The sequence below is a fragment of the Crocodylus siamensis genome, chromosome 1 (assembly GCF_052110815.1).
Source record: "Crocodylus siamensis isolate JL-2025a chromosome 1, ASM5211081v1, whole genome shotgun sequence".
Lineage (NCBI taxonomy): Eukaryota > Metazoa > Chordata > Crocodylia > Crocodylidae > Crocodylus > Crocodylus siamensis.
The window spans coordinates 169,273,517-169,286,868 of NC_143395.1; the positions used below are offsets into that span (position 1 = coordinate 169,273,517).

Sequence of the window (13,352 nt, forward strand, 5' to 3'; positions counted from 1 at the left end):
CTCCCACATTGCCACCATATCCCCTAAACATTACTTATTTAACTCATATACAACCCCTGTCAGACTGACTGGTCACTATTTTAGAAGACATGTGCTGGTACAGGTAACTGAACCAAGACCTCTTGAGTCCCTTTTCAGAGACCTCCAATGTGTCAAACTCTCACTGTAGAGGGTTTGCTCTTGCTTTTCCTGAGATACCAGTAATTCATGGAGAGGGAAGGAGCTTTTCCCAATGATACTAGAATGGTACTGCTAAATTAATAGGTGTGATTAAGTGCAGCGTGTGCCTGCATACACTGGAGGATGTGCAGAACAAGTAAAATAAATAAGTGATTGGAAGAATTGTACAAGATGGTGGAGCTGTTATATTTTTATGTGAATACAGCATCTAGTTTAATCAGGCTCTTTGCTTCTGTCAAAACACAGTGAGAGGCTGACACCCCCTCTGCACAGGGCTACCTGCATGAACACTTTTCTCTGAACTTAGCAACAGCAAAATCTATGATGTTAGGTGTGCTATGTTTCAATTCCATATCAGGGAAGTTCATAGTCCAAATTTTGCCATACTATTAAGGCTGGCTGTGAGGCATCTTACAGGGTGCCAAGCACAAACATCAGTCTTCTAAAATAGTGCCTGCTAGCGGCAGGTCAGGCATATAGCATGTGCAGCAGTTTCCCTCAATTATTGCATGCTTCTGCCTTGAACTTAAGAAACGGACATTGCCCTTTCACTCCTGTTGCAGCTGCTAAGTCCCTCTGAAAACTAGGCCATAATCTTAACTCCTTCTATAAAGAAATGGGATCTCTTTCATGTGCAATTTCCTCTTAGCTCATGCTCTCTCCTCAGATTTAAAGAAGGAAGGAAGTCTGGTTTGGTGTCTGGGGCTATGATTCCCCTCTAGAGAAACTGGATTAATATTCTTGGTTCACTTCACGCAGACCTCTGGGGACAGGTGTCAGTCCCCCCTTGGGACTGGTGTGAAACAATACCCTGGAGTGCCAGTGTCATTCAGAGCCTTGTTGTTGTTGGCTCTAGTCATAAAAGACATAAGGTACAGTGATACGGGATGATGAAAGGCTTTGCATTGCATGCAGTTAACCACCTCCCACATCATCCGATCTGCCCTTTGGATCTCCCAGTCCTCGGAAGGAGGTGAGTATTAAAGGCCTCCATTAGTACCCTGCTGTCCTTCCCTGCTTGCAAATGGGAGGTCAAAGGCAGCACACAAACTCCCACCAAAGGCAATACATCCTACACTTGTGCTACTGGCATTTCTCTCTTATTTAGTTTCATTTGTCTTTATTTCCTTTATCAGAATAGAACGGTAAGAAGTTCCTTTGACCTGGAAAAATAAGTAAAAGTGCAAGGTCTCACCATCAGCCACATGGCCTATTGCCCACCCCCTAACTTTATGTAGTTCAGTGAAGCTTTGACTTTGCTCAGAGGGAGGGGCAAACTCCAGACCAGGGCCAGGCAATTATTTCAGGTGGAGGGCTGCTTACTAAGTTTTGGCAAAGCATTGAGGGCTGCGTGACTGGCAGCCAGGGGCAGATAAATATTAATTTTCTAAAATTTTTAGGGGCCCCATGAGCCGGCTAGAATGGCCTGGTGGGCCACACCTGGGCCGGCCGCATTTTGCCCATCCCTGCTCCAGACCCACCCAGCATGGGAACTGTATCCACTCACAGCAAATAGTGTCCAGGGAGGAGAGACAGGAGATGGAGTACTTAGAATACCACTCAGACCAAGGCAGCAGGCTTTCCCAGGTATGCAGAGGTGCCCTCAGTGGGCTGGCTGAGCAAATGCAAACATGCAGTTATCAATCAATCCATAGCAGCACTGGGCTGCTCTGCTCAGCAAGACAAATTTCACTTCCAACACGTGTATTTTTATACAAACCAAAAGAAAGCAGTCTTTCCTGCCTAAGTGTAGTGGGGCTGGACCTGATGATCTTGTAAGGTCCCTTCCAGCCATCTAACATCAGCCATCTAACATCTGTGAATCTATGAAAAAAAATAACAAACATAAACACAACCTATATTTTTGGCCTTGCTTGTTCCTCTCTGTTGTGACACAAGGTGGCCAGTTTCTCCCGATTCCACAAAAACAAACATGGCAAAATGTTTGTGAAGGAGGCCAATTTCAACCCTTACTTTTGCCACCAAGGAAGGGGAATAACTTCACAACCCACAGTGAGCCACTGGTGGTGGATCAGCTTGGCTCCCAAACCACATGTGACTGAAACGTTGCCAGTATGGGCTGGTTGTTTCAGACTTGGCTTTTTTTGATACAACAGTGTTTTTACACAGAAATAATTAACACTCAATCCATATCTCACCATAAATTCCTATGGGATGGCAAGGCACCTGCAGTGTTTGCTGCAAGGGAGATGTGTGAGCTCATCACCATGCACCTTGCCCACGTTTCAGTTTGCCCTATCTCTCCTGCAGTAAAATCTCAGTGCCTTATGGCCACAGGGTTTCTGCAGCAGGATGGGGAATGGGTGTTAGCTTTCTGATAGGACAGACATTAGTAGAAGCTACCCTGTCTGGGTAGTGATGCACAAACAGGCACAGGCTGACAAATGCTTGTCCTTTCATTCCTCCCCATGATGCCATCAGTTTTTTGACATATAATGCACTTGCAGATAGCCCTGGAATTTAGGCTTTTGGTAGTTCTTTTCCTCCACGGTCCCATATTTTCCTCATGTCTCAGGTTCAAAAGTCTCCCTTAGCGTGGTGGCTGGAGGCGGTGTTCCTCCTTCTGAGTGTGTGGCCAGAAAGTCTGTCTTACTGTAACAGTCACTTGAAATTTCCTTGTCCTCTGTGAACTGTGAAGTCTGAAGGCCAGTGTCGTGGGGAGGGAGTCCTCAGAGACTCATACTTTCAGGCAACCTATGTGCTCAGGGAAGGGAAGCCTCTCCAGGTCAGGGTAAAGGTGGCCCCTTGCAGGGAGCTGTGAGTCCTCAGAGGAAGAGTTAAAATGAAGACCCTCTGTCAGCACAGTCATCTGAAGGAAGGCCTTTTGCTGGCACCTGTCCATGTCCACATTATGTTGCTTATATCCTTCTGTTGGATATCTGGAGTCTCCCAAGGAGAAGCTGTAGGAAAGGGAGGCTTTCCCACTATCCGTCCATCTGGGAGACTGATTCAGAGAAGGACTCCAACTCTTTCTGACTCATGCCAGATACTCAGCAATGTGGGTCTCTCTTTGGGAATAGCCATTTCAGTGTAGGGTGTGAAATTGTAGTCGTCCTCCTCCTCCGACAAGGAAAGGAGAGAAGCTGCTGGTGATATGTTGTTTCTTGCTGTAGGATTGTTCCTCCTCTTCTGTGATTCCAGCTCTTCCTCATTAGGCTTCTTCTCAAGAACCAATGGCAGAGGCCTTAGATAGGAAAAATCCTCGTGAGGAATGAGATTTGCAGGTTAGAGGGATTTTTTTCTTGATTGATGTTTTTTAAAGCCAAGGCAGTGAGGGTGCAACATGCCAGCAGCGCAGCCTTAGAGAATGACTCTGATCATGGACCTACCAGTAATGGAGCCCCAGCGGACTACAGTGGAGTTACGCCAATTTACATATATGCAGAGTGTCCAGTGAAGGGAGGCTCCTTTCTGAGCAAAGCTGTCCCCTGTCCCAGAAATGCAAATGGCAAGAAGTATGCTGAACCATCCTAACTGACTGGCTCACCCATTCTAAGTGCCAAGCATCTTTGCCTCCCCACACACCATTGCTATTAGGAAGACTAGCAGGGGCTTAACAGCAGGATTGGACCTCCATCATCCCCAATATTTTCATACCAAAGCTCGAGGTCTCTTCACGCTTTTAGCAACTTCTTTGCACAAACAGCTGATGGAGAAAGCACTGGCAGTAAGGAGAAGATGGAGGAGGAACAAGGGGACAACAATGGCAAGCAGGAGTTTCCAGTCCACTCCTTCAAGGCAAAAAGCCACAGAAGAGTTTGGTCACTGTAGACAGATGTTATAAATGATAATCCTCAGCTTTTACATGGAATTTCCCTCCAGAGATCCCAGGAAATAGCAGTATCACTTCCTTCATTGGCAAAAGCACAGAGAGGTGAAGGGACTCATTCAAGATCACTCAGTAGGCCAGTGGCAGAGCCAAGGTATCCTTACTTCTAAACCAGTATTCTCCACAGCACTGGTCAAAAAGTGGGATCCTTTTTCACAGGAAATTTTCATTTTTCCTGGGAATTCTGGATGCCAAAAATGTTTAGCCTCAAATCAGATTATTTTAGCTAAGATACTCCTTTCGCCCCAGAGAGTGCAACTTTTTGGATGCTTATATTTCTGATGAAAAATTCAAATGTTTCAAGGAAAGCAGATACTTTTTGGGGGGGAGGTGGCGGGGAAGGGGGAGAACCTCTCTTTCAAAGAGAACTCAATTTTCTGGTGAAAACCAGTTTAGATGGGAAATTTTCAACCAGCCATAATCCCACCCAGTGGCCAACTGTGCTTCTGAAAGCCTTGCTCCTGAGTCATACCATTGGGGTTCAACAGCACATACACTGGCCTGGAGAACTTGCTGTGTTTCAGGTCAATGACTTCAAAGGAAGTCCGAGCGTTCAGACAGTAATTGCCACTGAACGCTGTGGTGTTGATCTCTGCATCTTCCTACTTACTCTTGCCCTTGTACTACTTCTGCTCCAGAACAAGGAAAGGAGAGGTTTGGGAACAACTGAGAATCTCTGCTCAGATATGGGAGGTATGTTAGGATATGCTGCAGTCATGCCTGAATATGGATCCTGTTTCTCAACCCACAGCCCCCACTGAGCTCTGAGCTGCTGTGCCTATGCTGCCATCTGTACCTAGTTTGAAGCTAGCGAAGGCACTTCTAGGGGTTACTGAAGTCACTTCTATAGGGCATGCAAGGAATGTAGAAAGAAGATCCTGGATCACTAGGGTGTCCATATGGGACAACGTGAAATTTGCCCCCACCCCTTCCCCTCAATCAATCATAAGATCTTCCATTAATCAAGCTAACTTATTTTAGGGCAGTTCTGCTGTCTGCTAGGGCTTCCTATTTCATAGCTGGTTTCACTCCTGCCCTATGTCCCATGCCTAGGACACCTCTTATTTCCACCAGATGCCTGGAACTGGTCTCCAAAATCCAAGCATGTCCCAGCCAAACCAGGATGTATGGTCACCTTATGAATCACCCTCAGCTGGCTACTTGGCTTTTAGTGTTGTTCTTGCTTGACTATTTCAGTCTTTTAAGGACAGGGATGAACTAAAACACATATCCAATCCTCCCCCACTTTAGGTCTCTCCCTGCACCCAATCCCTGATGCAGCTTGGCTTAGTTCTTTCTACATCTAATGCAGCTTGGCTTAGTTTGCTTATCTTGTCATTGGATCTAGTTTCCAAGAACTCCAAATTGTACTGCAGACTTTGAAACTCAGTCTTCAGGCAGAAGACCAGGGGGAAAGTGGCATTGACAGTCATTGAGTTTTCCTTTACTTTCACTCCCAGGACTGGAAGAGCCAGCTCCACTGTAACTGAGTAACTAGGTGTCAGAGCAGTGCTAGTTTGTGGGCTGGAGTGCCACTAAAAGCTGCTCTCTGAAAAAGGCCACATAGAAATCTCCCCTAGACACAGTCCCTCATAAGCCTCAGCCTCTTAGATGGATTCTGACAGTGAGAGGTCAGTGCTCTAACTACCTGGTTTGGGGGCTGCAATAGCCATTACCTCATGATGAATGCGATAGGAAACCCTTGGTCCTCCACCATCCATCTGACATGTCCCAATAAGCATTAGGGCTGTGCAAAGCTTTGGGTGCTGATTCGATTTGGAGGAGATTTAGCCTGATTTGGTGGCTGAATCTCCAAATCCAAATCAAATCAGGAGACTAGTTAAAAGGTCTGAATCAATTCAAAGCTCTCTGAATTGATTCAGAAAAGATTCGGAGAGCTTTGGAAATTCAGGCAGTCCCTGCTTGCTGCTGCAGGGAGCTGGATCCAGACTCCATTCTGGTAAGTAGGGGCGGAGGAGGGGGAGCTGGAAGGGTCGTGACCATGGGAGGACCCCTGTCAGGCCCCATCCCCTGCCTGCTCCCCCAACTCCCGTTATCGCCCCCCAACCCCTGCCCACTCTCCCAGCCCCCCACCTAAGGCTGCCTTGCCTGGCCCAGCTTCCAGCTCTTTAAAAAAAAAACCCCACTCACGGGCTGCTGCCAGGAAGGGGGGCAATCCCCACTGCTCCCCACTGCCCCACACCACATGGGGAGTGCTGCCATGAGCTCCCCCCATGGCTGCCCCACCTGCCCCAGCTCCCAGCTTCCAGCTCTAAAACCCCCCCAAAAAAACTCTAACTCACCAGCTTCTGCAGTGGTCACTGGGGCTTCTGGGGGCTTGCGGCAGAGCCCCCCATGCAGCACAGGGCAGTGGGGGGGCAGTGGGGATCATCCCCCCCTCAGCTGGTAAGTGGGGGCTTTTTTTTTTAAAGAGCTGGGAGCTGGGGTGGGAGGGGCAGCCACAGGGGGGCTAGGACAGCAGGTAGGGGATGGGAGCTTGATGGGCCAGTTGGGGGGCAGCTTGGGCCAGGTGGGGGGCAGCATGGGCCAGTTGGGGGGCAGCTTGGATCATGCCCCATCTGGCAGCAGTGGTGAGTGCTGGGCTTTTTTTTTCAAAGAGCCAGGAGCTGGGGCCGAGCAGGGTAGACATTGACGGGGCCAGGAGAGTGGGCAGTGGATGGGGCCAATTCAGAGATTTGGCCAAATCAATTCAGGACAATGATTTGAATCACCGAATCGAATCACTGTCTCCTGAATCAGCCGAATCCAAAGTGAATACTAGCCGCTTTGCACAAGCCTAATGTGCATTTACAGCATTTAAACTTACTGTATAAAATGTTCCTGTAATACACAGTAGCCTAAGGAAATGCAATAACTGAAGTGTTTCATAAAAATTTAACTAACAGATCATTAGATTTCTTTCCTTCATTTTAACTAATTCTACCTGTAGATAGAAATATAATCCCATTACAATAGATGGATCAGAATAATATACTGAACTTGAGCAATTACTTAAATATTGCTGAGAGAAGGATACAGTTTAACACTGGATTTGCCCCAATGATGCATTGGGCTTCGTTACAGGTAATTTGTAGTACGCAAACATACACAACATAAATTAATTGTGTATATAAGTATTTTAATTGCATATCTTATAGTAGAATGTTATCCTTATAGTCTTATAACACCACTGAAGAAATACTTTCAAAACTAGACAAGAATGCCACTGAATCTATATTCTATATTACTTATAGAACAAAATCATAAGTGGGCAATTGTTGTCAGAAGCAGTTCAATCAGCATCACTGTTGCATCTGGTGGAAACTTCATGGGCTTAGCAACTTTTCTTTATGACAAGCTAAAAAGTTTGGGTTTATTTGGTCTGCTTTTGATTCACACCTGGTATTACTATTGACCTTTACTATGCTGTAGTTTTGGCTGTGGAATTAAAAATACAAGGGGTGGGGGAGGAGCAGGGGGACTGGAGAGCCAGCTTTGAATCTGTTTTTTTTCTTCTACTTGCTTGCCTCATTCAGGCACAGCACTACATGGCCTATAGTTACTTTTTTGTCCCCAGAAGTTTCACTACATTCCATTTCATGCATATGGCTTTCTTCCTTTAAAAATAACTATAAATAAGGACTTGGTCCTCCTGTAAAGTGCTACTGAGTATCTGTCATTCCAGCTGATTTCAGTTTGGGTGGAAAGTATTTAAAATCTTATGAGACTAAGCCCTGATGGTCCCGCTGAAAAATTTCATCTCTGATTAAATAAATTAAGCAGGAGTAGTTCAGTTGGTTTGGAAACTGTCTAGATAAGTATAAGAGTTAGCAAGCCAAAAATATAATATAATAAAATAAATCAACCAAATGCAAACAAAACAAAATTGCACAAATAAAAAAAAAATCATATTTTTGTCAAATTCTCTAAATCCTTATTACTGTCAGTCAAATGAAGGTCACAAAATAAAATCTGTGATCTTGGAGAAGTACTAAATTAAAAGGCATAGAGTCAGAATTAACCTGATCCAAGTGTGGAGAGATAGAAAATGAATTGTTGGTTTGCTGGTTTCTAATAAACTGGTTTAACAGAAGTATTGGACAGTCTTTCCTTTTTAAAAAAAAACCCAAAAACCTGCTGACTGAAAAAATAACCACAGTTTTATTTTCACCAGACAGCATAGTGACAACTCTTATTTCAATGCCATAACATGATTACATCCCCACAAAGGGAACACCAGGGTACAGCTCATGAAATCCAAAAACGGAAGCTACTCCAATTGCTGATTTCAGCAATTTTCAAACTAGACAAAAATAGTACATTACTTAACAGTTCAGCTCAATTTTTTCTTGCTTGCTTTCTTCCTTTTTTTTTTTTTTAAAGAGGGAAGAGGTTGTGGGAGGGGGGACGGGGGATAGTATTGGCTCTAACAAGATTATATCCACCTGGCCTCTGACTGTAGTGTATCCTTTATTTTATGTGAGACGAAATTTGTTTTCCTGGGCTAGACAAAAATGAGAACACCATGGAAGTTTTATGATTGGCAGAGGTGCAAGGTGAATTGGAATGGATAATCTAGTGGGATTTCTCTGTGTCCATTGCTTTGTGAAACTCTGTGAGGAGCTCTTGGAGTAATTTTATAGCACTTTGGTGGCTGGCAGGTGAAATTAAGTGAACAAATCTATTGTGAAATGGAACATGCTATGTTGTTATTGTCTGCTGACATTTGTTGTTGACATTTGTTTGCTTAGGGCTAATTAAACACCTTCTGGCATACAAAGCACAACCATAAATGTAGTCCGTTCCCCCACTGGTATCAAATCAAGTCCCATTGAGTTCAACATGTCTCCTTATGACTGCAAGTGCCTATCCATGTTGATCTTTTTGTAGGGCCATGGCTTAAAATACAGATACAGAAAAGAAAGATGAAGCTCTTGAAAATGCAGAGTAGGGAAGAAATCAAAGGCTTTTATTAAACTTATTTTTAATTATTGGAGAGGTGGCCAGCTATGGTAGTCTTAGGTCCCTGGCAACCTTTCGGTCAAAGGTGGAATGGGATGTAATGTGCAATCCCAACAATTGTACCTCCTACCATGCTACAGGTCAACTGACTGCTGCTCCCAGCCCTTGGCTCCAATGTGCTCCCCAAAGTTGGGAGCGGCAGCTGATCTGGGCTCCCATCCTCAGGGGCACATTGGAGTCAAGGGCTGGGATCCCTTTGTGCTGAATTTCTTGCTTTATCACACCCTTAATTGCATTAATGTGTGGCTGGGTTACTACTTACAACATGATTAACTTATTAATTACATGTTATATGTAATGTCTACCTGGGGTCTGAAGTCAGACAGAAGGTAGAACATGGTGACACCTTAGAGACTAATGGATTCAGAGAGGCATGAGCCTTTGTAGGCAATATCCTACTCCATCAAATGCCTCTCTGAACTAGGTAGTTTGTAAGATGCCCCCATGTCCTGTCTTCTGCCTTATAATTATAATAAACTCACTTCATGTGGGCATCATGGAAGGTAAATTTCTAGGAGGGATTTACATAATGTTTTTTGCTTTATATACTCTCCTGGGGTTGCATATGAGTAGGCAAGTGACTTGTACTGCAGAAGCTTAGGAAATATCCCCCAAAACTGTATTTGGGCTTCTTTTAAATAATGATTTGGTACTCTTTAAAAGCTTTCCAAAAGTTTTGAAATGTAAGCGTTTTTTAAAAAGGCAAAAACTCTGTCTTTATCAACGTAAATTACTGAGCCCTGAATTATGACTGTTACTCTAAGGAAATTACAGCACTCATACTACCACTGTAGAAGAAACATTCCAGAAAAGTGGGGGAATTATTAAAAAAAATATATGTAGATAACTTAAAACACTGCTCTTTAGTCATTAGTAATACCAGAAAAAGAATATCTTGCCTGATAGATGGAGTGCAACAAATTGCTCCAAAGATCAAACTAATTAAGTAGCTGTTATTATTAAGAATGCCTTTTAAAAATGAAAAATTAAGTTGTATTTAGCACTCAACACCTACACACCAAAGTACATAACCCAGATGAGCTAATCTTTAAAACTGAAGTAGAAATGAGCTAATGTTGTTAGGGGATTGTATGCACACTATGGCAAGAGATCAATAATACTTGAAAAAAGCCACCCAAAACTGCTCAGCTGTGAACAATAAAGAAGCAGCGAGTTGCAAAATGCATTAACCATTGCTTAGATTAATATGCATCCTATGTTTAGTGCAGTTTCGTAATACAGGATTTTATCTTGGCTCCAGTGGGGCAGCATGTTCAGTGTGACGATATGTTCCTTTGCAAATTGTAGCTGGTATGCACGACGCAGACAAAAATGTTGTTATCTCTGCAGAATGATAAAAAGACATTTGTAATGTTGGAAAGCCTGGAAGCTGAACTGACAACATATAATGTATATATTTAAAAAATTCCCAATAACCTAATTTTAGTTTTAAAAGCACAAAGTTGGCTTCAGAAGCTAAGAAACTGAATTTGTGAGCTGTTAAATGTCAGAGTTGACCTCTGGGAGTTTGAGGAGGGATGATGTGGTGAAGGGCAGGCTTCAGGTCATGTTTTATACAAGAAGTTTAATTGTTCTGGCTAGGAAGCAAAAGTGACTCATTTACTTGAAGTGGGTCCCTATCTCCCAGTGCAGATTTCAAAAGGGGGAGGATACTGCTAGCAATAATATCTTTAAAAGAACTGGACTGGTTTACTTCAGTATTTTAACTACTTCCATCCAGATTCATTTGTTTTGGACACATGATTTGATAGTGTTCCAATGACAGCAGAAAACAGTGCCTTTGTCACCTTTTTTGAACCCATACTAGTCTTTTCACTGTGTTTAAAATCAGGCATTTTTTGCCAAAGAAAATTGTGAGCTATTGGGTCTTTTCCTAGCCCTTTATTGGAGAATGTTAAATAGTTTATAACTTTATGGATTGTACAGTCATCATGACACCCAGTTTCTGGTATGGTGTTTTCCAGTTGTATTTTCACTATTGTCTCAAACAACTCCAGGTCTAGATAAAGACATACCTTCTGCATATGGTTAAAAATGAGTAATACAAAACCATGAAGGTGGCTTTTTTTTAATGCATTGCAATCCAATTTGGCTACAAACTTTTCTGCCAGCCTTCAGTTACCGAATTCTTGTCACCTGCTTAGTCTCGCAGTTTCCACTTCTATTACTAATCCACTTGTTCTTCCACTTTATGAGAAACTATAAAGAGTTTGTACTCCATCTTAGAGGCCAGCTCAGCAGAGGCCTGGAAGAAGGAGCACAATAATCACAAAGCTGGTGGGTTTCAACAAGATACTACTGCTCTGGATTTAAAGCAACCAGTCCTGCTCCAACTGAAGTAATTTGCAAAACTGAAAGAAATGAGTGGTTCAGGATGTGACCCAGACAGTGCTTCTCTTCTACATATCCTAAAACACTGTGAAGCATGACTTAAATAAGCGTTGCAATATCATTGGTGATATACATAAAACTCATTTTACTGAAAGGTAGAATAAGGTACAAAAAGGTTAGACCAGCTATCTAGGACACTTGCTAAAAATATAACCTAGGAGCCATGCCTTCTATTCTGTTAGTTCAACTAGAATGTCACATTTCCAGCCTTCAGGGATGTACTTCACAGTTGTGTTGGTCTGAGACAAGAAGACATATAAAAAACTAGAACTTTTGGTTCCAAAATTATACCTTTTATTAGACCAACTGGGAAATGGCAAGAAAATTGTCCTTTTCTCCGAGCTTTCAGACTCAAAGGCCCATTATCAGGTTCTGGGAAAAGTATACATGGTAAAGATGCCATCTATGCATAAAAGATGCTACCTCTGGGGACCTTTTACCAACTTTATTTTTACCATCTATACTTGTATACCATCTATACAAAGTGCCTGCTTTTCTTTGCCCAATTTATACTTTTAAGATCTGAAAGAAAAAAAATGAGGCCGTAATGTTCCATTTAAACCAGGTTCTTGTTGTGAGCCCAGGTATATTATAAGCACTATTCTGCACCAGAACCCAGATATTTTTTTTATTTCAGTTAGAGAAGGATACAAACCCAAGAACTGGATTGAGTGTCCTGGTTTGCAGTTCAAACTTATCATTATAAAGGACTGAATCTAAACACAGAACTTGATTAAAGAACTGGAGAGAATCTCTCAGGTCAAGGAGTTCTTGTTAATCCTACTTAGATCTTTTGCATCCACTGCTCTATTGAAAGGTGGTTTCAGACGGTCACTCCTGTGATTATTTGCCTTTTCATTTACAGCCTAAATTTATCCTTGCCAGTTCAGAATCATTTGCTCATTTCCCAACATTTTCCAGCTTAAATAGATTTTCTTCTTCTGGGGTTTTTACCCCTATCAGGTATTTATAGATAGCTGTATTATCTTCTCTCAGCCTTTGCTTTGCTAGGCTAAAAAATCCAAGTTCTTTTTAGTTTTCTGCCACAGAATAGGCTTTCCATTTCCTGATTCCCTAAATGTACCTACTTCAGTTTGATTTAATCTTCCATGACTATGGGTCACCAGAACTATACATGTCATTCTAAATGAAAACTTACTTATGCTTTATTCAACAGCATGATGAACTATGTCCCTCTCTCTGCAGAAATTACTGCTGATATACCTTAAGATTGCATTTGGCCTTTTCAGAGTTACTTTACAGTGGTGGTTGATAGTCACACTGTTGTCAACTAGCATAACTATGTTCTGTTCCAACTCAGTCATTTACAGCTGAAGAGCTGTTCTTCCTATATATGTCAATCTTTCACTGTATTAATGATGCTTTTCAATTTGTGTCCTCAGCAAATATCATCAGCACATTCCAATCTTTTTGTGCATATGGTATAAGGTCCCAAAATTTGAAAACATTGGACCAGAACCTGATCTTGGTTTTAAACCCCAAATGCAGGGATTAATTAGGTCTGAGGATTCAATTCTGTTCAATAGTTTCAATCCACTATGGTTTACTGGCATGTTTTACTTTGGTTTTTGCATTAATAAAACCCCAAAATCTCAGAGTCAGTGAAAACCGCATACCTAGTTCACATAAAATATTTGAAACCGTCTCAGTTTTAAGTAAATTTATGAAATTATGTAGACTTTTGACAGATCTAGCCTGAGATTTGTGCTTGGAATGAAATACAAAACAGTTGAGTTTTGTTACAGGTTTTGTTGTGAACACTTTGCACAGAATGATTTGAGTCAAACCCTGAGACTACAATCAGAACTCCTATGAAAAACTGACTTGTTTCAAATTTTAATACTAACCCAAACTTGGCAAACAGACT

At 42.4% G+C, this 13,352-nt stretch overlaps 1 protein-coding gene across 1 annotated transcript; it reads right to left on the reverse strand.

Moving 5' to 3' along the window:
* Nucleotides 1-2,618: 2,618 nt before the first annotated feature.
* On the reverse strand, nt 2,619-12,789 carry LOC149873646 (interferon lambda receptor 1-like). The gene is made up of 4 exons (XM_090036600.1): nt 12,689-12,789; nt 5,332-5,524; nt 4,503-4,632; nt 2,619-2,704 (listed from the first exon to the last, which is right to left on the reverse strand). The coding sequence occupies exons 1-4, from the start codon at nt 12,787-12,789 to the stop codon at nt 2,619-2,621; spliced, it is 510 nt and encodes a 169-aa protein (XP_089892726.1).
* Between the last annotated feature and the right edge of the window lie 563 nt (nt 12,790-13,352).